The sequence below is a fragment of the Polypterus senegalus genome, chromosome 2 (assembly GCF_016835505.1).
Source record: "Polypterus senegalus isolate Bchr_013 chromosome 2, ASM1683550v1, whole genome shotgun sequence".
NCBI classification, from domain to species: Eukaryota; Metazoa; Chordata; class Cladistia; order Polypteriformes; family Polypteridae; genus Polypterus; species Polypterus senegalus.
Window position 1 is genome coordinate 171,498,378 of NC_053155.1, and position 23,035 is coordinate 171,521,412.

Consider the following 23,035-nt stretch of genomic DNA (forward strand, 5'->3'; position numbering starts at 1 on the left):
ACGTCTCACTTTACTATGTACTGAAAACTATTGTCAATTTGCATATTACTATATAATGTAAATACTTAGTTTTACCATTCAATAAACAAATTACTGTCAGAAAATATTAAATCTAAGATGGTTTAGTCTGTTTAAAACAGTATGTGTACATTCTTATGTCGGAAAAGCAAAAGATAAATATCATTTTCACTTTTGTATAGAGTACATCAAAATTTAATAGTTTGCTTATCGTGTTTTTACAAAAAAATATTTTAATTCTTAAAATGAACATTCACAAAACTATAACTTAATACAATACAATTTTAAATTTTAATTACATTTAAGTGTTATGTAGCTTTGTAGGTTGGGAGTACAAACAACGTCTTTATTTCTGTATTTGATTTAGATAATAAAGAGATCAACATAGTAAAATAAAGCTTTGCAAAGTATGGTTTATAATATTAATTTGGCAAAAAGTATGTAGGGTCTATTACAATGACTCTGTTACTTTCTGCTTTATTTTCCTCAAATCAGTGTACTGCATATACCCATACAACTGTTCAGCAGGAAGGAGGTGGCAAGGAGACTGAAAACAATATTTTTGTTTTCTTGCATTCCACAGATTACTGGATCAACTAGTCAAAAATCTCTGATTTGCAAAATATAATTTAATTAACATTAATGACTGGCTAACAACTGATAAGTTAAAAATGTGCTTTACTTTGGTTTCATAATCAACAATTATGCCTTGAAAGGTGTCCAGTTCGGATTTGATTCTTATTATTAAGCTCTGCCTTGGATACAGGATCAGTCATCAATAATCAAACTGTATTAAATCCAATATTTTAATGCAATATTTTAAGTATGTATTTACACATTGCATGTCCTTTGTCCACTTGTTCTTTTAGAAATACTTTTCCATACTATTTAAACTACAGCAATTGACTATAAATTTCAGAGAAGCGTGATCCTGTACTGTGGTTTTACAAAGGTGCTTTCAATTTTTATTTCTGCACATTACTGAAATAAGATGATTTTGTTCCAAAAGGGTTATACTAAAAGCAATATATAATTATGAAATATACATGTACATATAACTAACTACACATATTTAAACTGAATATGTTATTTTTTGTGAAAAACAGATTACAGAGTTTACTTGGAATTTTAAGTTATTAAACCTATTGTTAGTATTTAAAAAGACAGAAAAAACATTTTAGGTTCTCTTAAAATGTAGTTATTATTTGCAATGTTTTTGATTTAAAACCATAATCTGGTGTATTATTTTAATATAGCGTACTTAAAAAATTTCACAGCCCACTGGGAATTTACATTTAACTTATAATATCTCAATATATGACAAAAACACAAATTATAAATGTTGCATATAATTATACATATATGTACACATAAATATATGTATGCATATATATATACTATATATATATATAAATATATATATATATATATATATATAAACACTAATATATTTTACTTATTTATTTTAATAGGTTCTTCTCATGCAAGTAATGCATTTAAGCAGAGACCTTTTGACAGCGTAGGAGAGGAAAATAAAATTCCAGTTTGCAAACAACTACACAGAAAAAATTTTGGTCCCTATGATCATTAGTAATAGACCAGCCAACATCCATCCAACCTAGGGCAGCTGGCCAAGAATCATCTACCTGGTCATCAGAGACATCAGTTTAACATGGGTGAGCACACATTGTCAAATGTATGTCTTTTCTTTATCGTTTATTGTTTTCATGTATCATAAACCATAAATAATGTGTGTACTGTAGTAAACACAGTTTTATAGATGTAACCTAGAGATCTACATAGAAAAGTGTATGTGTCGAAATGTTTACAATAGGTTACAGAGCTCTTTAAATGTTGAAAAGAAGTGGTCATAGATACTACATCAGCGATTTCTGCATGTTTTTATTCTCGACACTTAATAGCTTTTTACTGCTCTGTGTCATTTCAATTTACTCACTGTTTAAGGATTGAAACACAAACACAATTTCTTATTTTTCCCTTAAGAAGGTAACAGTAAACAAAAAGCACTGAGCTGCTCTGAGACAGAATAATTTAGATGATGTTTTTAAAAAAAAAAAGTAAATAATATCAGAAACACCTTAGATTATGTGTCTGAGTGAGTGCACTCATAGTTTATATAAGTAAAAAGCATCGTTAACATGAAAGAAGGGTGGTGCAGCAAAATCCTGAAGCCATTATAGCCATAGAAGAATTGGGATATATTTCCTAAAACCAATATGCAAATGCAAAAACATCATACAATTTATGTTAAGATAGATAATTAATTTATGAGTGTTTCTCATTCTCATCCCTTTTTAATTAAAGAAACATGTTAAAGCCTTTATAATCTACTAGCTCCTTGATTCACTCTTAAACTTTCTAAGGCTTATGCCAAACTTCTCAACAGACACTGAGAGTTCTCTAGAATTGTACAATACTAAACATACTGTATATATTTATATTTAATTTAATCAAGTATAAAGTTTAGTATATATATAGATATATATTCTCATGATGAAATGTAACAGTGCATTAGATGGATTATATGCGTATTATGTAGGTTAATTGTCAAATTTATTTAAATCATTAACTGTTAACAATTATGTAATTTGATAATATTAGTATGTAATAATTATGTAATGTTTTAAAAAATTATGAAGAATTTGTATTCTAAGGTAGCTGCTAGCTTTATTTTAAAGGAGATATTTTCCACATTGCAATTGGTTCCGGAGGGAACGTGGTAAAATTAAAAAGAGAAAGAAAGGACAAGAACTTGGGGTTGGTACACATAGGAAGAGAATGGCTGTAATAAACAAAACCTGCTCAAAAGAATATGAATTGCATTCATGTCTGGATCGCTGAGCCAAAAGAAAGATCCCAACCTTCACATGCTACATAAATCTTTGGGGTGTAGCTGATAACCATTCATATTCTCAGCCTCCTGGAGCCCAGTTACACATGCCATAAATGTTCTTAGCTATGAACCAAGGACTTTTTTATGGAACCTGTGGCAAAGAGGCATAGGACCACCCACGGTGCATTCATCTGGGCCAATTTGGCAGTGTGTCAGAAGGCAGGCTTGGTGGTAAATGGCTACTGGATAATAGGAGATTTGCGCACATCTGCATCTAACCTTCTGATGGTGGCCTCAATACACCAGCGGACATACAACATGAAGAAACATAATATAGGTATACAGGTAAATACACATCCACTGTATTCATAAGTCGCCAGGAGGCATCAGATATTCTGCACTGTAATGCTAGTATGTGCAGTGCTGCTGGATATAGCAGTTGGAGAAGTATACCTGCTAAATGAAGAAATGGAAGAAGGGTTGGAGGTTGGAAATGTCAAAATTCCTGATCTTAGAGTAGAGTTTAGGTAGGCTATCATCACTAGCATTTATTTATAATCCTTAGCATTTATTTTTTTTATACAGTTGTGCTCATAAGTTTGCATACCCTGGCAGAATTTGTATGGTTTTTACCATACTTTAAAGAAAAGATGACTGATCAGGAAAAACACATTTCATTTTCTTTTAATGCAATCCAAATTAAACTATAAGGAATCACAGAAAAGCACAATCGTTAAACAAACCCTAATAATGAGTAAAATAATGAGATGGTCCCTGTTCAAAAGTTGCATACCCTAGTTCTTATTACAGTTTATTTCCCCATTTGTGGATGAGGAACGTGATTTTTCTCAGGTGGTAGAGCTACCCATTCTTCTTGTCAAAAAGCTTCCAGGTCCCATAAATTCTTGGGTTGTCTTGTATGAACTGCATGTTTGAGATCTCCCTAAAGTGGCTCAATGATATTGAGGTCAGGAGATTGTGATAGCCACTCCAGTACATTCAAGTATTTTCTGCATCAGCCACTGAAGGGTTAAATTGGCCTTGTGCTTTGGATCATTGTCATGATGAAACATCCAACTGCATCCCATGCACAGCTTCCGGACTGATGAAAGCAAGTTGTCCTCCAATATTTTCCGCTTTCATCTTGCCATCAATTTTCATTGTTACTTATGCCACTGTACCTCACACACCCCTAAAACATCAGAGATCCACCTCCATACTTCACATTAGGGTTGGTGTACATTTTGTTATGGGCATTGTGTTTATGGTTGTGACCATACAGTTCAGTTTTGGTCTCATCTCTCCAAAGGACTTTGTTCTAGAATTTTTGAGGCTTGTTTAGATGCTGTTTGGTATTTTGTAATTGGGCCGTTTAATGGTGTTGGCACAGTAAAGGCCTTTTTTTTTTTGCAACTAGACCATGCAGCCCATTTTCATTCTAGTACCTTCTTATTATGCATCTTGAAACAGCAACACCACTTGTTTTCAGAGAAGCCTGTATTTCAGCTGAAGTGGCTTGTAGGTTTTCCTTGGCATCTCGATAAATTATCATGGCAGTTGCGACTGAAATCTTGGTTGATCTACCTGACCATGGCCTGGCAACAACAGAACCCCTAACTTTCCAATTTTAATCATAGTTTGAACACTACTGACAGGCATTTTCAGATCTCTGAATAGCTTTTTATATCCTTTTCCTGATTTTGTTCAATTCAACAACCTTTTCTCACAGGACCCTCAACAGTTTTTTTGCTTTCCCCATGGCTCGGTATCAAGCAAAGTCAGTGCAGCTCTGCATGAATTTAAATTGACTATTTATACATGGACACTGATTACAATCAAAGAGGTTACAGGTTTGGACACCATCCCTTAATTACACTTAATGTGAACCTGTGTTAATCAACTTCTGTATGTATATTGTCAGCCCCAAAATTCAAGGGTATGTAAACTTTTGATCAGGCCCACACAATTATCTCATGGTAAATTGCTTCGCCTGAACATACTCCCTAATTAAAAGGAAAACTTTCTGCTTGATTACTTATATTTTCCAAACAATGGCCAATATTTCACAACTTCTGCCAGTATACAGTATGAGCACAATTATAATAATTTTTTTGTTCATCTGTTTGCATACCATTCATTGCACTTCAGATATTCAGTATATTTTTGAGAAATAAAAACACATCATGCATCTGACGGAGTTTGGAGAATTTTACAAATTTCCTTCAGGTTCCTTTGTGGTATCTATTTATTTTAAAGAGGGCACAGTTGGGATATGATGTGCTGACGCTGCCTCTCTTAACTATCTCATCCCACTGCTGTTTCCTTTTACTCCTGGAAAAGTTGCCACATCTCTTGGTTCTCAATAGCACTCTATCATCTTCTAAAAAAAGAACAACCCCTTCTTTTAAAATATGCACTTTTGTTTAATCATGTGTGTTCGTCATTTCTTTTGTATTTGTCTTAGAAATAATATGTGTGCCTGTTTAAATGATTTGTCTGAAGTGTTTATTATATTATTATCAATTAGTGTGGTGTACTGTATTGGTCAAGGCTTTGGGCTTCAAACGCTGAGGATGTGGCTTTGAATCCTCTAACTGACACTGTGTGACCAAAAACAAGTCACTTGGCCTGTCTGTGCCTCAATTGGAAAACCAAAAAGAAACTTAACCAATTGTATTATCAATGTTGTAAATCACCTTGGATAAAGGCGTCAGCCAAATACGTAAATGTAAAAGCAATTACTTCATATTAATTTTCACATATGTATTTCATCTCACTATCAACGTCATCCCATAATAAAAGTATCATCAATTGATTATTTTTCAATCAGTTTTTGATTTCTTTTTTATAGATGAGTTCAGGGCGGATTTACCAAAGTAGTACTTTATACTCAATCACATGGATTAAGAGGGGTTTTGGCATGAAAAAATAGCTTGCCTTGTAATGTTGCTTAATAACCTCTAAGATGTACTCATTTCCAGGAAATGCACCCCTCAGCTGTTTTTTTGGTTGACAGTTAAGAAAAAAAGAAATCATTTAAGTTTCAGAATCTTCAAAAGTATATCAATTAAAATCAAGGGAGCACTGAATACTCCATTAGCAACATTGCATACCAAATACAGTAATACTAATAGAAAGTAAAAAATGCATCTGAAATTAAAACCAGCAGCCACTGAGAGACTTAGAAAGAGTATGTTCCTCCTCTGTTAGTGTGGATAAGACGACACCATCTAAGAGGCAGACCCAGAGTTTTGATTCCCTGAAGCTTGAACTGTTATGGGGGTCTGGGCAACCACTGTTATCTTCTTTAATGGGCTTTGTCCTTAAAAGATCACCATCAATTTAATTTTTTTTGATACTTATAACATCTAAATTTTAATTTTAACTATTATTTTGTGTTGAATTAAACTGTTATTAATAGTATTATTTTTAAAAAACCTCTTCTCATAGAATACATAAAATCTTTCAGTAATGTAGACTAAAGTCTCTTCTGAGGCCCCTCCAGGATTAGGGGACCTGAAGCTTAAGCTTCATTAGTTGTATAGTAGATCTGCTCCTGCTACAATGTAGTCCTTCACTCCAAACAGACATTATCAGATTCGTTTGTATACCTGAACTCTTTCAGTTTGTATGTAAATGTGTCCAAGCATGAACCCCATTCAAAATTTCATTCTAGTTTTACATGATTGCTGATAGAATGGATAGCAGCATGCCATTGCCTTCAATTACACCCATAACATGAAAAGTTAACAGACAAATAGCTATAGGTATATAGTGGCATTATTTTCTGCAATAAATTTTTAATTGTAGGTTTACACGTTCATTGACATACCTGTCTAAATTCTTGTTTTAATTTATATCAGCTATGTTTTCATTGTGGTGTTTGTCTAAGTCTCAGTAGTTACTCAATAGAAAAAGACACCATGAAGGGATTTTAGCTTGGTAATTTATGTGCAGTGAAAACTGACAACAAAAGACAGCAGTTTGCAATTAATAATTATTAGTAATTTATGGTAATAGGTTTTCATGATTTTTATTCTCTAACATCTTCATTCTCCTTGATATTGAGGTAGATTTCCCTTATTTCAATATGGTCAGCAACATGGGGACTGAATTAATAAGCCACTGTTAACTGCTCTAGTGGAAATTCGCTCAACTTTAAACACGCAGTTTAGTTTACCACATCAGGTCTTAAGTACCATATCTGATGTTTTAAAAAAAATCAAAATTTTGTTTATTATACTGAATAAAAGTGAAACACCTTACATCAAATGACACATGTAATAGCTCTTTCTTTTTCCTTTTAGGTTGTATGGCACTTGCAGTAATTCTCACTCTTGCTGTCATATCCCTTGTGATATCAATTGGAATAAACATTCTTCTTTACATAACATTACGGAAAGGTAACAGAACTTTATTAATATACATAGAAATGCAAGTTTAAAATGAATTACATAAATCAAAACAGGCAGGATGGACATACATGTGTGTATTGGCAACAAACAATTTCTTGTGTTTGTCTCAGGTAATATTTCAATCTTAACATTGTAAAGTTTATTTCATGAATGTTTATAAAAGAAACAAAAAAAAAATCCCACTTACCTCTATGCCGGAAAAATATTGATCAGTCGTGAGGACTCAGACAGCATTTCTGTAATACATACAGTAAAGCCATTTTACGGTCCCTCCCTTTCAAAGATCCAAGAGGACAGTGAGAAAAGGATCTCTCACACAATATTTCAGAAAGTAGTGGAAGGAAGCAATGCAGAGAATCCATTCGAGCTCCAATGCACAAAGCATACAATTATTCAACTCAAAATTAAAAATCAAGCACGTCTGTCTCACTTAAAATTGTCCAAAATGTTTCCAGGGCAAGATCCAACCTGTGAATGTTGCAATCAAGTTCCAGCCTCACTGGGCCGCATGTTCTGGGCCTGCACCAAATTAACATCATTCTGGACCAAAATGTTTAAATGCCTATCAGACAGCCTTGGTGTCACAATCCTTCCTAACCCACTAACAGCTGTGTTTGGTGTACCTCCAGATGGGCTTAAAGTGGAGAAGGACAAACAAACTGTAATTGCTTTATTTCACTATTGGCACATAGACTTACCCTGCTCATCTGGAAGAATCCTAACTCTCCTATTCTAAGTCAGTGGGTAACTGATGTTATATACTATTTGAAACTGGAAAAAATCTAATTCTCACTTAGAGGATCTGTGCTGAACTTTTGCAAAACCTGGCAGGATCTAATACATAACATTTTAGAATAAGCTTTTAAAGCACTGAGGAAGCAGATTCTCTCCCTTTTTTTCCTTTTTTTCTCCATAGTTTATCTTTATTCACTTATTAATTCATCTACTTACTTATTTTTACTAGCTTTAAGTTTTACTCTGCTGGCTTATCTCTCTTTTTCAGGGGTGGGGGTTAATTAGTTTTCGATCTTATGTTTGTAAAAATTGATTTATTTATATGGAATGTTGTGTGCTTTTAATAAAATCAATAAAATCATAATAATAAAAAAATGATAAAGAATTGCAAGAAGCCAAATATAATTAGTGCATAGGTGGATTGGTGATTCTAAATTGGCCCTAGTGTGTGCTTGGTGTGTGGGTGTGTTTGTGTGTGTCCTGCGGTGGGTTGGCACCCTGCCCAGGATTGGTTCCTGCCTTGTGCCCTGTGTTGGCTGGGATTGGCTCCGGCAGACCCCCGTGACCCTGTATTCGGATTCAGTGGGTTAGAAAATGGATGGATGGATAAATAATACAGTATTAATTGCTTTTTTTATTGTGAGTCATTTATGAAGCACTGGAAATGCAACCCATTTTGCTAAATATAGGTAAGGTATTATATGCCGTAAGACTCAAAAAACAACTAAGTTAATTTTGTCTTACATTACAGAAAGACAAAAAGTCGATTATGAAGATTATCATATGAGGTAAGTGAGAACAAGAATTTATTTTTAAGATAACGACAACAACAAAGCAAATAGCAAACAAGTGTCTGTGAAGTGCACTGATGAAAAAATAATTGTTTATTAAACTGTGGTCACATATCTTTTACATTTATTTACATATGTAAATTAAATATTGTAAGATAAAAAAATCAGTTCTGAACATGGTAATGGTGGTTAGCCCTGCTGCTTTACAGCTCCGGAGTCCTATGTAATGTCTGGGTGGATTTTACATGTCATTCTTGTAACTGCTGGGGTTGTCTCTATATACTCCTGGTTTTCAGAGGTGAAGCATATCTAAAGTGGCATCACATGAGTGAGTGTAGCTGCTATATGTGAGTTAATGTACCCTGTACATTGCTGTACTAGTTTGGTTTCTGCATTGCATCTGATAATACCAGATAAGCTATAGAGTCTGAGATACTAGGGTGAATTAGTTGGCGTCAATAATGGATGGACTAGTAGTTCTAAATCTAAAAAAAATGAAATTCCATATGATACTTATGTGGGAAGGAACAGAACAGACAAGAGAAAAATTGTTCATTAATGAAATATAAAATATCAAAAACAATGACTCCTTTAAGTACCTCCTTCATTAGCATCAATATGCAAAGGTCTGTTAAATAGTGTTTTCTAATTAAGCATTACATAAGTACCTTTTCACTCAGATTTGTGCAAAATTTTATAATGGATGCATTTTTAAATATATCTTAAAAAAAATACGCTTTAAAAGTTCACATTTTTAGGCCAGAAATGTAAACAGTGTAATAAAAACACTAAACTTTATAAATCCCTTTGCTGCCTACATTTTAAAAAGTATTAAAAATTCTAAATCATAGCACCATTTTCATTATATTTTCATTTAAGGCATTAGAACCTCTTGGTACTTTTTTGTTTCAGCCGAAGTGTGTAATCTACATATGCATCAATGTGGTTTTGTTTTTGTATGCTCAGCAGTTAAAATGATATAAATCTCTACCAAAAGCTAAAATTGGACAGCTTGCTAAAATTAGGAAAGGACAAATTGAAACTGAGTAGATGCATCTGAAATAAGTAAAAACACAAAGCTAAAATGGTATGAAATGGAAAAAATCACAAAATACTCCAAATCATACTGCATACAATTAAATACACCTTAAATCGAGTGACAAATGTTTACAAAACTCTATTTCAGCTGGCTCCTGACTCTGATCATGTGTCAGAATCATGTGCCATGCTTTTGTAGACCCCAAACAATGGCAATACTATACACTGTGCATTGTTTTGAATTAAGCCTATTTTAAAATAATCATCAGCCAAACACATTTCAAAATCATAGCCAACATTTGCTGAAATGCATAATTATACTGCTGCAGCAATCACTTTACATAAATTAAAAATAACATTTTTTCAAAACTTATTTGTTGGACCTTCAACTATCCATCCAATCATTATCCGACCCGCTATATCCTAACTACAGGGTCATGGGGGTCGGCTGGAGCCAATCCCAGAGCACAAGGCAGGAAACAAACCCCGGGCAGGGCGCCAGCCCACCACACGGCATGCACACACAATTGTAGGATCGCCGATGCATCTAACCTGCAGGTCTTTGGACTGTGGGAGGAAACCAGAGCACCCAGAGCAACATTTAAAATGTTTCAACTTTTAGTTGTAGAGTCCGTGTTTCTTTAGCAACAGAGTGTGTGTGGTCCACAGAGTTAGAACAGATGTGCATATCAATGTTATTAGAGCTTGTTGTAAAGTTAGCTAATCCATCCATCCATTTTCTAACCCGCTGAATCCGAATAGGGTCACGGGGGTCTGCTGGAGCCAATCCCAGCCAACACAGGGCAGGAACCAATCCCGGGCAGGGTGCCAACCCACCGCAGGACACACACAAACACACCCACACACCAAGCACACACTAGGGCCAATTTAGAATCGCCAATCCACCTAACCTGCATGTCTTTGGATTGTGGGAGGAAACCGGAGCGCCCGGAGGAAACCCACACAGACACGGGGAGAACATGCAAACTCCACACCAGGAGGACCCTGGGACGTGAACCCAGATCTCCTAACTGCAAGGCAGCAGCACTACCCCTTTGCGCCACTGTGCCACCGACCTTCAACTAGTTGTGCACTAATTTCTGTAAAAACATTAACTTGGTTCTACAAGAGGCACATGCTTGGATTGATAAGGACTGTGATGCAATCTAAAGGAAAACCCTAAACAGTTAATCAAATATGCACAAGTTGCATCTTCTGAACATTCTAATAATTAATGACTTTTAAAATTCTTCCCAATATAGGTAACACTTTAGTTTAGGTACTGCAAAAATGCATCCATTACTCATTTAGTTTTATGTAGCAAGACCTTAATCTACACTTCTTTGGGTCCTCATAACACTCATTAGTAAAGTGTTTATTCATCTCTGCAATGTGACCTAGTAACAAAGCTTCACATTGGAGTGGTCTGAGGTGGCTTAACTGAAACACATTTCTTTTGATATTACATATTCTGTATAAGACGTGTGAATCGTTCATATTAACAAGCAGTTTTACCATCATGCCAATATGCCACACTGCACAGAGATGAACAGCCTATATTGCAACCACAATAATATAAAAATAGTAGATTGCTCCTGCAAAATAAAAGTCTACAAGAGTTTCAGAAAATGTAACATTTTTGTATTTTGTACAAAAAAGTCGATAATTATTTGGCAGGAAAATTTAAACAATTATACAGTAGTCTATGATAAACCCTTTTGTTATGGTAAAAATTACAAAAGAAGCAGTAACCCATGAGTTTATGAAGAATGCCTTTCAATATGCAAAATAATAAAATAAAGTTGTTATTGCAATGAATTTGAAAAACTTGATCTTTTAGAGTAGCTCAACTCATGTTAAGGGTAGTGACAGTATCAATAGTGTGACTTTTTACAAGAAGGAAGTAGTGGTGGTGGTAAAAGTTCAGGAGCAAGACCAAAGGGGAGAAGGATTCCTCTTTAAATATTTACAGTGCCTTTATTGCTAAAGTAAACGGTATTAGGTTGAAATAGTGAATTGGTTTTCAATTCTAAGTGGCACATTGCTTAGAGCTGTTGTAGCATAGTTCTGGAGACCCGGTTTTGATTACCATAACTGTATGTTTTATCTGCACCAGTGTTCCCTAGTTAGATACTATCTTCTAATTGTTAGGTTATAAGTGGTGACTGGTTTTAAAATGTGAGAGTTTGTGTGTGTCTTTGCCATGGAGCAAAACTGAAGTCACAGCCCTGGCCCATCTTTACTTGCATCTGATTTAAGATCCTACTCCTTGCAAACCTGTAATAATATAATCAAAATACAAATTGGACAGATTAATGAATAGATTCTTATATTTAATTTTCTTAGCATGTCCTTGACATATAATAGTCTACAAGAACTTTGACATAATGTCAAAGTTAATATAATATAGTTAATACAATGTGGATAATTTTAACTTTAACCATTAGCTAACTTTGGGCGGCACGGTGGCGCAGTGGTAGCGCTGCTGCCTCGCAGTTAGGAGACCCGGGTTCGCTTCCGGGTCCTCCCTGTGGAGTTTGCATGTTCTCCCGTGTCTGTGTGGGTTTCCTCCCACAATCCAAAGACATGCAGGTTAGGTGGATTGGCGATTCTAAATTGGCCCTAGTGTGTGCTTGGTGTGTGGGTGTGTTTGTGTGTGTCCTGCGGTGGGTTGGCACCCTGCCCGGGATTGGTTCCTGCCCTGTGTTGGCTGGGATTGGCTCCAGCAGACCCCCGTGACCCTATTCGGATTCAGCGGGTTAGAAAATGGATGGATGGATTAGCTAACTTTACAACAAGCTCTAATAACATTGATATGCACATCTGTTCTAACTCTGTGGACCACACACACTCTGTTGCTAAAGAAACACGGACTCTACAACTAAAAGTTGAAACATTTTAAATCAGAGCAGACAAAGCTACCCCCCAGCTTAACAAGAAGAAATTATTTAATATTTGTGTACAGAGGAAGGAAACGTCACACATTCATTCAGTTTATAAACCTTTTTTTCCTACTTTAGGGTTTGGTAATCCCTAGGCTATCATTCCAACACCAGGCACAAAGCTGGGTGCAGCTGTACACATGGCACTACCCTATCACAGGGCAAACAAATTCTTAATCACAGGGGGTTAATTTCATGTTTTTCATGAAATGACATTATTCATACATTTAACACATGTTTTTGAAGTTAAGAATAAAAAAGGGCTCACAGAAAAACCCAGATAAACTTGTTGAGAACATGGAAAATGCACACAAATAAGAGTCCAAGCCTTAACTTTAATTAAGCATAATGGACCTGAGTGGTAACAGCACTAAGCACTGTTCTATCCTAAAGAGGATTGTCAGACATTCTGCAAAAGGAAGACATTTCCTTCTTTTGGGCCTTGTGTTCTCTGTTCAGCAGGCAAAGCTTAAAACCATTAAAATGTCCAGCTTTTGTATGGCGTACCAACCACATTCCATTAATGTGGGGCTTTAGGCTTCTGATCTCCAAGGGGGACTTCCCAACCCCTCAGGTTTTAAAATAATGACGAAATATGATCACACTCTGATCACTGAGAGGGCACAAACCCCTCATTCACTCCTGTACCTATTTGTGCTCCTGAGTGACTCTTTCAGTGCACCTTCCTTTGTCCTTCTTCGCTGTCTTTTGTGTTCGCCTTTGTTTACTCAGGTATCTGGCAAACCTAGCCCTAAAAGACAAGAGAAAATGACAAGACAGAATCACTGAAACATTTATTTATAAATGAACTAGCAAAATACCCACGCTTCGCAGCAGAGAAGTAGTGTGTTAAAGAAGCAATGAAAAGAAAAGGAAACATTTTGAAAATAACGTAACCTGATTGTCAATGTAATTGTTTTGTCACTGTTGTGAGTGATGAGTGTTGTTGTCATATATATATATATATATTTACACACACACACATAAACATATATATATATACATATCTATACATATACACATATATATACATATATATATCTACATATATACACATACATATACAAACATATATATACATATACATACATATCTACATATATACACACACAGCTATTTCGTATCAGTGCAATACACTGCTTGTTAAAACGGATAACTCCCGCTCTTACGTGCAAGTCTGCGTGGATATTATGAACTATCGTATTTGTTCAAGTTCTATTTAAATTTTAAATAGAAGGAATTTTTATTTAGTCGACAGAAATATGTTTGGTAGGAATGGTAAAAACAGACAGGAATATTATTCGTGAATAAATCAACTCAAACCTTAAACAACTTATAATATTTTGCTCTCCATAAAAATTTATCCTGTCTAAATTATACAAGTTAGAAATAAAGTAAACGTTAAAAGAACAAACATTCACATTTCTTTACTCTTATGTAATTTTATATAAAAAATAAACTTAGATTTTAAATATCCCAAAAGATTTTGCTCTCCATAAAAATATATCCTGTCAAAATGATACAAATTCAAATATGAACATGCTGCATAACAAAACCTAGAAATATAAATGAAATGTGTTCTTTTCAGCAATAACAAATCAAATCATTCAGTTGTCTTTGCTCATATGTCATTTTAGAGCTGGACGCCTGGCATCTTTTTTTGGCCACAGGTTCGTTTATGTTTGGTGTGAGGTTCTGTATTGTGGAGATTCTCAGGATGGATTGCAGGTGCTCATCAGTGAGGCGACTCCTGTGTGCTGTTTTGTTAGTCTTTATCACTGAGAAGAGCTTCTCACACAGATATGTGCTACCAAACATGCACAAGGTTCGAGCCGCATGTAGACGGACTTTTTTTGTTCTTCGAAGTCACCAAAGCGCCGTGCAAACTCAGTGCGCTCAGTTTATCAGCAAAGTGCGATTTGGGAACACCGTAGTGACGACTTGGTTTAACATTACTTGGCAACAGGGAAAGTGAGGCAAGGTGCACTGGTGCATTTGTGTCTCCCATAAAAGCAGCTTCACTTGAAATCACTTTGTGATTGTGCACGGGTTAAAACGTCCGCTGAAGTGTCAGATTCTTATTTAATTATGCTGCTTTCTGTATCTTCTGCATTGCATTCAGGTTAACCTGATGTTTTGTCTCATAGTGCCGTCTTAGATTAAATTCTGTAATTGCAGCCACATTAGCTCCACAAATGAGACACACGGGTTTAGTAAACATATACTCAGCCTCCCATCGGTTTTTAAAGGCTCTATTTTCAGAATCAACTTTTCTCTTCAGCATCGTGTGAGCTAGCTTCGCAATAACTTGATTAACTCCGTAAGTGTTCGGCAAGGCAGCTGAAGCGCTGCATTATGGGATCTGTAGTTTATTGTGTTACCAGCGCTTCATATACCCGGGCTTTAATAACAATAATACAGTATATAAAATGATCTCGGGCGGATATAATTACACTGGTCGGATGTGGCCCGGCCCTTGAGTTTGACACATATGGACTAAATAGAACTTGAAAAGATATATTTTTTCAAATGTGATTGCGCAATTCAGATAGAGTTGACGCGCACTACAGCCTGCATGCCTCAATAAGTCATCCTTCCCTCGCTCTTACTTTTTACCGCTCATCTAATGAATACACTGAGTATGGCTTTACCAAAACAATCATTGATGGCGAGTATAAAGATCCATTATTATATATATATATATATATATATATATATATATATATATATATATATATATATATATATATATATATATATACCGAGGTGAAAGGCGTTCCTTGGCGCTTCAGGGAATCGGGTTGCATAATCCACGAGGGACGAGTATATATTTATATCCTCGGCTGAGGGCTCCAGGGTCCTACTATATCCACCCCAATCCTGTCAAAGGAACGCCAATAAGGGAAGGGGAATCAGAGGAGCACGGTCCTTCCTAGGAATTTGCCGCAGTTGACACTCCGGCAGGAAATGCAAAAGCGCGAACCTCCTCATTAATCCCCGGCCAAAAAACGGAGCTTAATGCGCTCTAATGTTTTATCGGAGCCGAGATGGCCTCCAAGAAGGTGAGAGTGGGCTAACTCGCAAACCTGCCGCCGTAGGTCCGCTGGACTAGCAACAACTTCCGACCTTCCCTCATGTTCAGCAACCCGATACAATAATTCATTATCCATGACAAAGTGAGGTCCCTGTGGCATGGGCAAATGCGCGCTGGCCGCTAACGAGAACCACTGCATTCTTTATGTGCTTCAGAGAGTCGCCATTCCACTGTCTCTCTTGAAAGAAGCCGGAGTCGCTCTAAACTGAAAGTGCAACTCAGAGAGCGGGTCCGTCTGACCTCAAGGGGCGGAGAATCCTCCCTCGCTGCCGGGCGCTTAGTGGATGACGAGTAGCCCGCGACGGTCCGGGAGTATCTTCGTCACTCTCTTGGCCTACCGCCCCACTCCCTGTCGGCTGATTACACGGTGTGGAAGCAGCTTGAGATGAGTCTTTATCATCTATAACGAGGCCAAAAGCTTTTCGGGGAATGCTTTCTAAACTACCGCGGTTACTGTCAGACCAGTCCCGCCCGAGGATTACGGGAAACGGAGGATCCGGGTGTACCGCTACGGTAAGCCCCCGAAGGGTTCCTCCGAGACATACGTAACACCGGGCGGTATTGTACGAGCGAATATCTCCGTGTATACATCTTAGACTGGTCTTCTTTTTAATCCACTGTTGCGTAGAATAAAACGGCGAGCAACGACAGACACGCTACTGCCGGAATCAAACAGCGCTGTTATTTTATGTCCATTAATAAGAAGCTCCCGTATGTTTATCCGCCAGGGATTGCTAAGGGCACACAAACAACCCCGCCATTGTCCCCTACGGTCCGCCTTTGTTCCCCGACAGGTCGCAAGCCAGACGGCCCGCACTTCGAACAGGCTCTGGATTGCGTGGAAGGGACTGCTTTAGTAGGACATAGCTCCCGGTAGTCCACAGAGCGGCTGTTCTGCCTCCCAGGTGTCACAGCCGCCTCTGGGTTTGCAAGGAGTTGAAGCAGCTCGTCCATAGAATGGAATTCGCCCCAGGCCGGCTGGGCAAATTCTTGGGTAGCTTTTTTAGCAGCAAAAACAGGCCACTTGCTGCACTATTTGTAGGGGTCAACTCAATGGCCGTAGCCACTCACCCACCTTTTGCCAGAGAGCCATAGCCTGCTCTGACAGCCCTTTGTTTGGGTTAAACTCCCAGTTTATTATTTCTTTCACCTGCCAGCCTGGGGACAACCCATCGTTAACAGGGACCTTGGTCCCGATGGGCAGCCTCGGCTTTCCTGCCAAGGAGAGCATACTGAGCCACTCGAGTGTGTTCCCCAGAAGCCAGCCCACGCCTGTGGGTCCCCTCTACCTTCTCCACGAGATGGGTGGTCGCCCCGGTTATGCTCATGGAGCAGAGCCTGCACCGCCCTTCCTGACCCTCCGGCGCACTCCCTGCCCTGAAACTCGCCCCGGTACTCACCCACCTGGTTCCATGAAAGTTCGTGTCCCTGGTTCATCGGGACACCATCCTGCCGACTACGCCACTGTAAGAAGGAGACCAGAGGAGAAAGGTTTGGGGCAGCCACCCGCTTAATCGGTTTCCGCTGCAAAAGTCTTTGAGGCATATTTAAACAGTTGTTACACAACAGAGTCCAAAACAGAACTGCCTGCCTAAGCAAAGGCAGTGAGCTTTATAGCTCAGAGGGCGGAAATGATGTCGTCCTCTGGGCCGGAACTGGAAGTGACATCACCCTTGGGGCCGGAACCGAAGTGACCTCATTCTTGGGGCCGGAACCGAGGTGGTGTGTCCTTCCTGGAAATGGCGGCTCCTGGTGGGATTTCCGGTAAGACCTGCAGAGAACTCAGAAAGAGCTGCCAGCGCACTCGCCCCTGGGCAGATGTATAAACAGTATTGTCTAAGCCCTTCAGCTGCTTCCCATGCACACGCAGGTGACAAGATTCCCCTCAGCCCAGACCCGCCGGGTCGGGCGCCTGCACCGAGAGGTCGTGGGCCCGGAGAGGGCATCGGCGTTGGCATGAAGGGACCCCTGTCGATGAACGAGGTGATATTTGTACTGCTGCAGGTCAAGAAACCACCTCGTGACCTGCGATTCACTCCCGTGAAGGGCCATCCACTTTAAAGGCGCATGATCCGTCACCAGAGTGAACACGACCCAAGAGGTAGTACCGCAGCGCGCACCGCCCATTTGATCGCCAAAGCCTCCTTCTCCACCGCCCGCACCTGGTCTCCCGGTCCAACAGTTTCCGCTCAGGTACATAACGGGTGTTCAACACCGCCGACGCTTTGGCTCAACACGGCTCCCAAGCCTGTGTCCGCGCCCGCCTGGAGGACAAAAGGGAGAGAGAAGTTAGGGGAGATTAAGATAGGTGCTGAAGTCAGAGCCCTTTTAAGTCACTGAATGCAGCCCCGCTTATCAGACCATACCACCGTATTAGGAGCTCTTTTCTTTGTCAAGTCGGTCAAGGGCGCCGCTTCTCGAGAAACGAGGCACAAACCGCGGTAGTACCCGCCAAACCGAAAGGATTGGACTTGCCGCTTGGTTTATGGACGGGCCAGGCCATTATGGCTTGCAACTTGGAACACTGTGGCCTCACAGTACCCCGGCCCACTAGGTAGCCCAAATATTTGGCTTCTCTCAACCCGAAGTAACATTTCTTGGGGTTGATGCGGAGCCCGGCCTCTCCCAATGTCCGTAATACTGCTGTGACCTGCTGTATGTGCTCCTTCCAGGTGTTGGAATAGATGACAACGTCATCCAGATAGGCAGCACAGAACGAGTTATGGGGCCGGGAGCACTTTGTCCACCAGACGCTGAAAAGTCGCAGGCCCGTGTAACCCGAATGGAAGGACACGATACTGCCAGTGTCCGCTAGGAGTGCTAAACGCGGTTTTTTCCTTCAAGGACTCCGCTAAAGGAACCTGCCAGTACCCCTTTGTCATGTCAAGTGTAGTCAAGAATTTGGCTGGTCCCAGTCTCTCGAGGAGGTCGTCCACGCGAGGCATGGGATAAGCATCAAATCGGGAAACTTGGTTGAGCCGACGGAAGTCATTGCAAAACCTCCAACTGCCGCCAGGCTTAGCAATCAAGACGCGATGGGGCTGGACCAGGGACTACTACTTTCCTCGATCACTCCTAGTGCCAGCATTCGCTTGATTTCCAGTTCCACTTCTACTTTCTTTGCCTCCGGAGTCTGTAGGGTCGCCACGGACGATCACCCCCGGGTCAGTCACTATGTCGTGCGCAATCAGAGAGGTCCGACCTGGTTGTTCACTTACCACCTCTGGGACCGAGCGGATAGCTGCTTCGAGCTCCTGTCTCTGTCTGGGAGATAGCTGTTCGCCGAAATTAAGGGCACTTACTTCCGCGAAGAGAGAGCAGGGCTGTCCGAGGAGGGATCGGGATCCCTCTCCTTCCACGGTTTCAGCAGGTTTACATGATATATTCGCTCAGCTGGTCGGCATTGGGCTGTTTCACCAAATAGTCACCAATCCCTTCCTCTCCTTAATTTCAGAGGGGCCTAGCCAATGTGCGAGCAGTTTAGAGTGTGAAGTAGGAACCAATACCATGACGCGATCCCCGTTGGAACTCCCGGAGAGTCGTACACGGTCATACAGGCGGCCTGTGCTGATTGTGCCTCCTCGATATGACTTTTAGTATAGGTCTTATTACATCAAATCTATCGCGAATGGGTATATACTCCAAAATGTTAGTGGAGGGCTGTGCCTCCCCTTCCCAGCCCTCTTTTAAAATATCTAATAAGCCCCGGGCTGTCTCTCCGTGATAGTAATTCAAAGGGAGAGAACCCCGTGAGAGGCTTGAGGGACTTCCCGTAGGCAAAGAGGACAAGGGGAGGAGTTGGTCCCAATTCCTCCCATCCTTGCTGACTACCTTACGTAGCATTTGCTTGAGAGTTTGATTGAATCTCTCCACTAGCCCATCGGTTTGAGGATGATACACCGAGGTTTTTAAATGCTTTATTTTCAGTAACTTGGCAGTCTCCTTGAACGCTTCCGAGGTGAAAGGCGCTCCTTGGTCCGTCAGGACTTTCTAGGAATGCCCACGCTGAAAAGACTCCTACTAGTTCCCCGTGCAATATTTTTAGTGGTAGCCGAAAGAATGGAACGGCTTCAGGGAATCGGGTTGCATAATCCACGCAGGACGAGTATATATTTATATCCTCGGCTGAGGGCTCCAGGGTCCTACTATATCCACCCCAATCCTGTCAAAGGAACGCCAATAAGGGGAAGGGGAATCAGAGGAGCACGGTCCTTCCTAGGAATTTGCCGCAGTTGACACTCCGGCAGGAAATGCAAAAGCGCTAACCTCCTCATTAATCCCCGCCAAAAAACGGAGCTTAATGCGCTTCTAATGTTTTATCGGAGCCGAGATGGCCTCCAAGAAGGTGAGAGTGGGCTAACTCAAACCTGCCGCCGTAGGTCCGCTGGACTAGCAACAACTTCCGACCTTCCCTCATGTTCAGCAACCCGATACAATAATTCATTATCCATGACAAAGTGAGGTCCCTGTGGCATGGGCAAATGCGTGCGCTGGCGTTAACGAGAACCACTGCATTCTTTATGTGCTTCAGAGAGTCGCCATTCCACTGTTCTCTTGAAAGAAGCCGGAGTCGCTCTAAACTGAAAGTGCAACTCAGAGAGCGGTCCGTCTGACCTCAAGGGGCGGAGAATCCTCCCTCGCTGCCGGGCGCTTAGTGGATGACGAGTAGCCCGCGACGGTCCGGGAGTATCTTCGCCACTCTCTTGGCCTACCGCCCCACTCCCTGTCGGCTGATTACACGGTGTGGAAGCAGCTTGAGATGAGTCTTTATCATCTATAACGAGGCCAAAAGCTTTTCGGGAATGCTTTCTAAACTACCGTTACTGTCAGACCAGTCCCCCCGAGGATTACGGAAACGGAGGATCCGGTGTACCGCTACGGTAAGTCATGAAGGGTTCCTCCGAGACATACGCGAATAATCGGGCGGTATTGTACGAAAGCGGATATCTCCGTGTATACATTTTAGACTGGTCTTCTTTTAATCCATTGTTGCGTAGAATAAAACGGGCGAGCAACACAGACACGCTACTGCCGGAATCGAACAGCTTGTTATTTTATGACCATTAATAAGAAGCTCCCCGCATGTTTATCCGCCATATATATATATATACCATAGCTCCCGTCCACATCACAGCGGAGAAGTAGTGTGTTAAAAAGCTATGAAAAGAAAAGGGAACATTTAAAAATAACGTAACATGACTGTCAATATACAGTATTTGTTTTGTGAGTGTTACTGAGTGTTGCTGTCATCAAGGATTTGATTATCATTATTTCTTTCAATCAGGTTCGTATTTGTAGGATGTGTTGTATTCAAGTTACATTCCGTGTTTGTCAATCGCTGTAAAGATGACAGGTTTCATTCATCGATTCGTTTCTTACTGCATCAATAAACAGCTCGCCTTCTTCTTTATCTGAGACCTGACACACTGCATGCACGGTTTTTACACTGTCTTCCTTTAGCGGACATTGACTTTTTCCAACGTGTGCTTTGTTTTGGATTTATGAATATGCTTGTATGTATCAAACGCTTCATATTTTTGCTGCCTTTTCAATTGTGTAATTCGGTTTTGTTCAGCGCTTTTGGAACTGTTGCTTTTATCAGTGCACGCGCCAGTTCACGTGAGCCGCCGGTGTACATGCATCGAAGGTTCTCAGCTGTGCTGGTGCCATCTCGTGCTATGTCCATGGCTGTATTTAATGTTACCTTAGTCCTGGCGCTTAAAACTTTCTCTAGTTTCGCTTGAGTTTGTACCAAACACCACCCTGACCATCTCATCTTCCTCTGCATAAGCACAGTCCTTAACCCGTTAATATTTAGTGGGAGTTTGCTATTGGATTGCCGCTGACGGACGGCCTTATATGGGCAGGCACTAAATTACAAACGCCAGCGGCAGCCTGTCTATGAACTTAATTTAAAGTGTAGGTTTACATTGTGCTTTGTTTCCGAAGTAGCAGAAGTCATGAATATGGTTGTATATGTCACTCGCTCGCTTCTTATTGTTTCGCTGCCTTCTCAATTATATAATGCATGTTTTCTTCAGCGCTTTTTTGAGGTCTTCCGGGTTTTCTATGTACTGCGTGATTACGTGGGGCGTGATGATGTCACACGAAACTCCGCCCCCACGGCGTTGAATCTCATCTCCATTACAGTAAATGGAGAAAAACTGCTTCCAGTTATGACCATTACGCGTAGAATTTCGATATAAAACCTGCCCAACTTTTGTAAGGAAGCTGTAAGGAATGAACCTGCCAAATTTCAGCCTTCCACCCACACGGGAAGTTGGAGAATTAGTGATGAGTCAGTGAGTGAGTGAGTGAGTGAGTAAGTGAGTGAGTGAGTGAGTGAATGAGTGAGTGAGTGAGGGCTTTGCCTTTTATTAGTATAGATTACTGAAAAAGTCCATAAATATGTATATTTTAATGTGTTGCATAAAGTAAAAATATCCTTTAACAAAGTAATGGAATAAACATCAAATTGTATGAAGAAATCATATAGGTAAGGAGATAGCCAGGTAATCACTTGGAGAACATGCCATTACAGTTTAATAGTTTATATTAAAACAATACAAATGCATTGTAATATATCTGTAAAAATATTTTATCCATATTTATTTGTGTACCTTTTACTGAACTAATATTTAATTTATTGGTCAATTCATGCTTACATATCTTGCAAAATACCCCAAAATCCGTAAAAGGAATTTCTGTTAAAATTAAATAATGCCTGTTGTTTGTGCCTGGGTGAAATGTTGTCTAGGTCTACAAGAGTGCCTTAATGTCTGATTAACAAAGGCAACAAGAAGCACAAAGAAAGAGACATGTAAGGGCTAGCAAATCAGGTGAACAGAGGTTACTAAATGTGCAACATGATCGAAACAGTCTTACCATATAAGTAAAAAAGGCGTTTCACTATGCCAGTAGAATGATGAAAGGATCTGCAATCCAGATTATCTGATGCATTCATTATTTAAAATGTATAAATAAAAATATGCTACTACTGCAGTAATTCCCAAGTCCAGTCCTGGGAAAATACTGTGGCTGTGAGTTTTTACTTTAAGCATATTTCACAATCAGTGTTTATTATTACTTTTAATTGATCTCATTGTTTAGCAAACTGTCCCTTTTTAATCCTCATATTCTAATAAAAT

General features: G+C 39.6%; 1 protein-coding gene across 3 annotated transcripts in view; it reads left to right on the forward strand.

Moving 5' to 3' along the window:
• The window catches only part of LOC120523545 (T-cell receptor-associated transmembrane adapter 1), a 47,707-nt gene that overhangs the window by 403 nt on the left and 24,269 nt on the right, over positions 1-23,035 (forward strand). For 2 of the 3 annotated variants that reach the window (XM_039744948.1, XM_039744947.1), the window contains exons 2-4: positions 1,491-1,694; positions 7,180-7,275; positions 8,774-8,810. In XM_039744948.1, coding sequence (XP_039600882.1) covers positions 1,691-1,694; positions 7,180-7,275; positions 8,774-8,810 — 137 coding nt within the window. In that variant the 5' untranslated portion in view covers positions 1,491-1,690. Of the gene's footprint in view, positions 1-1,490; positions 1,715-7,179; positions 7,276-8,773; positions 8,811-23,035 lie in introns of all 3 variants that reach the window. The other variant, XM_039744949.1, reaches the window with a different exon arrangement.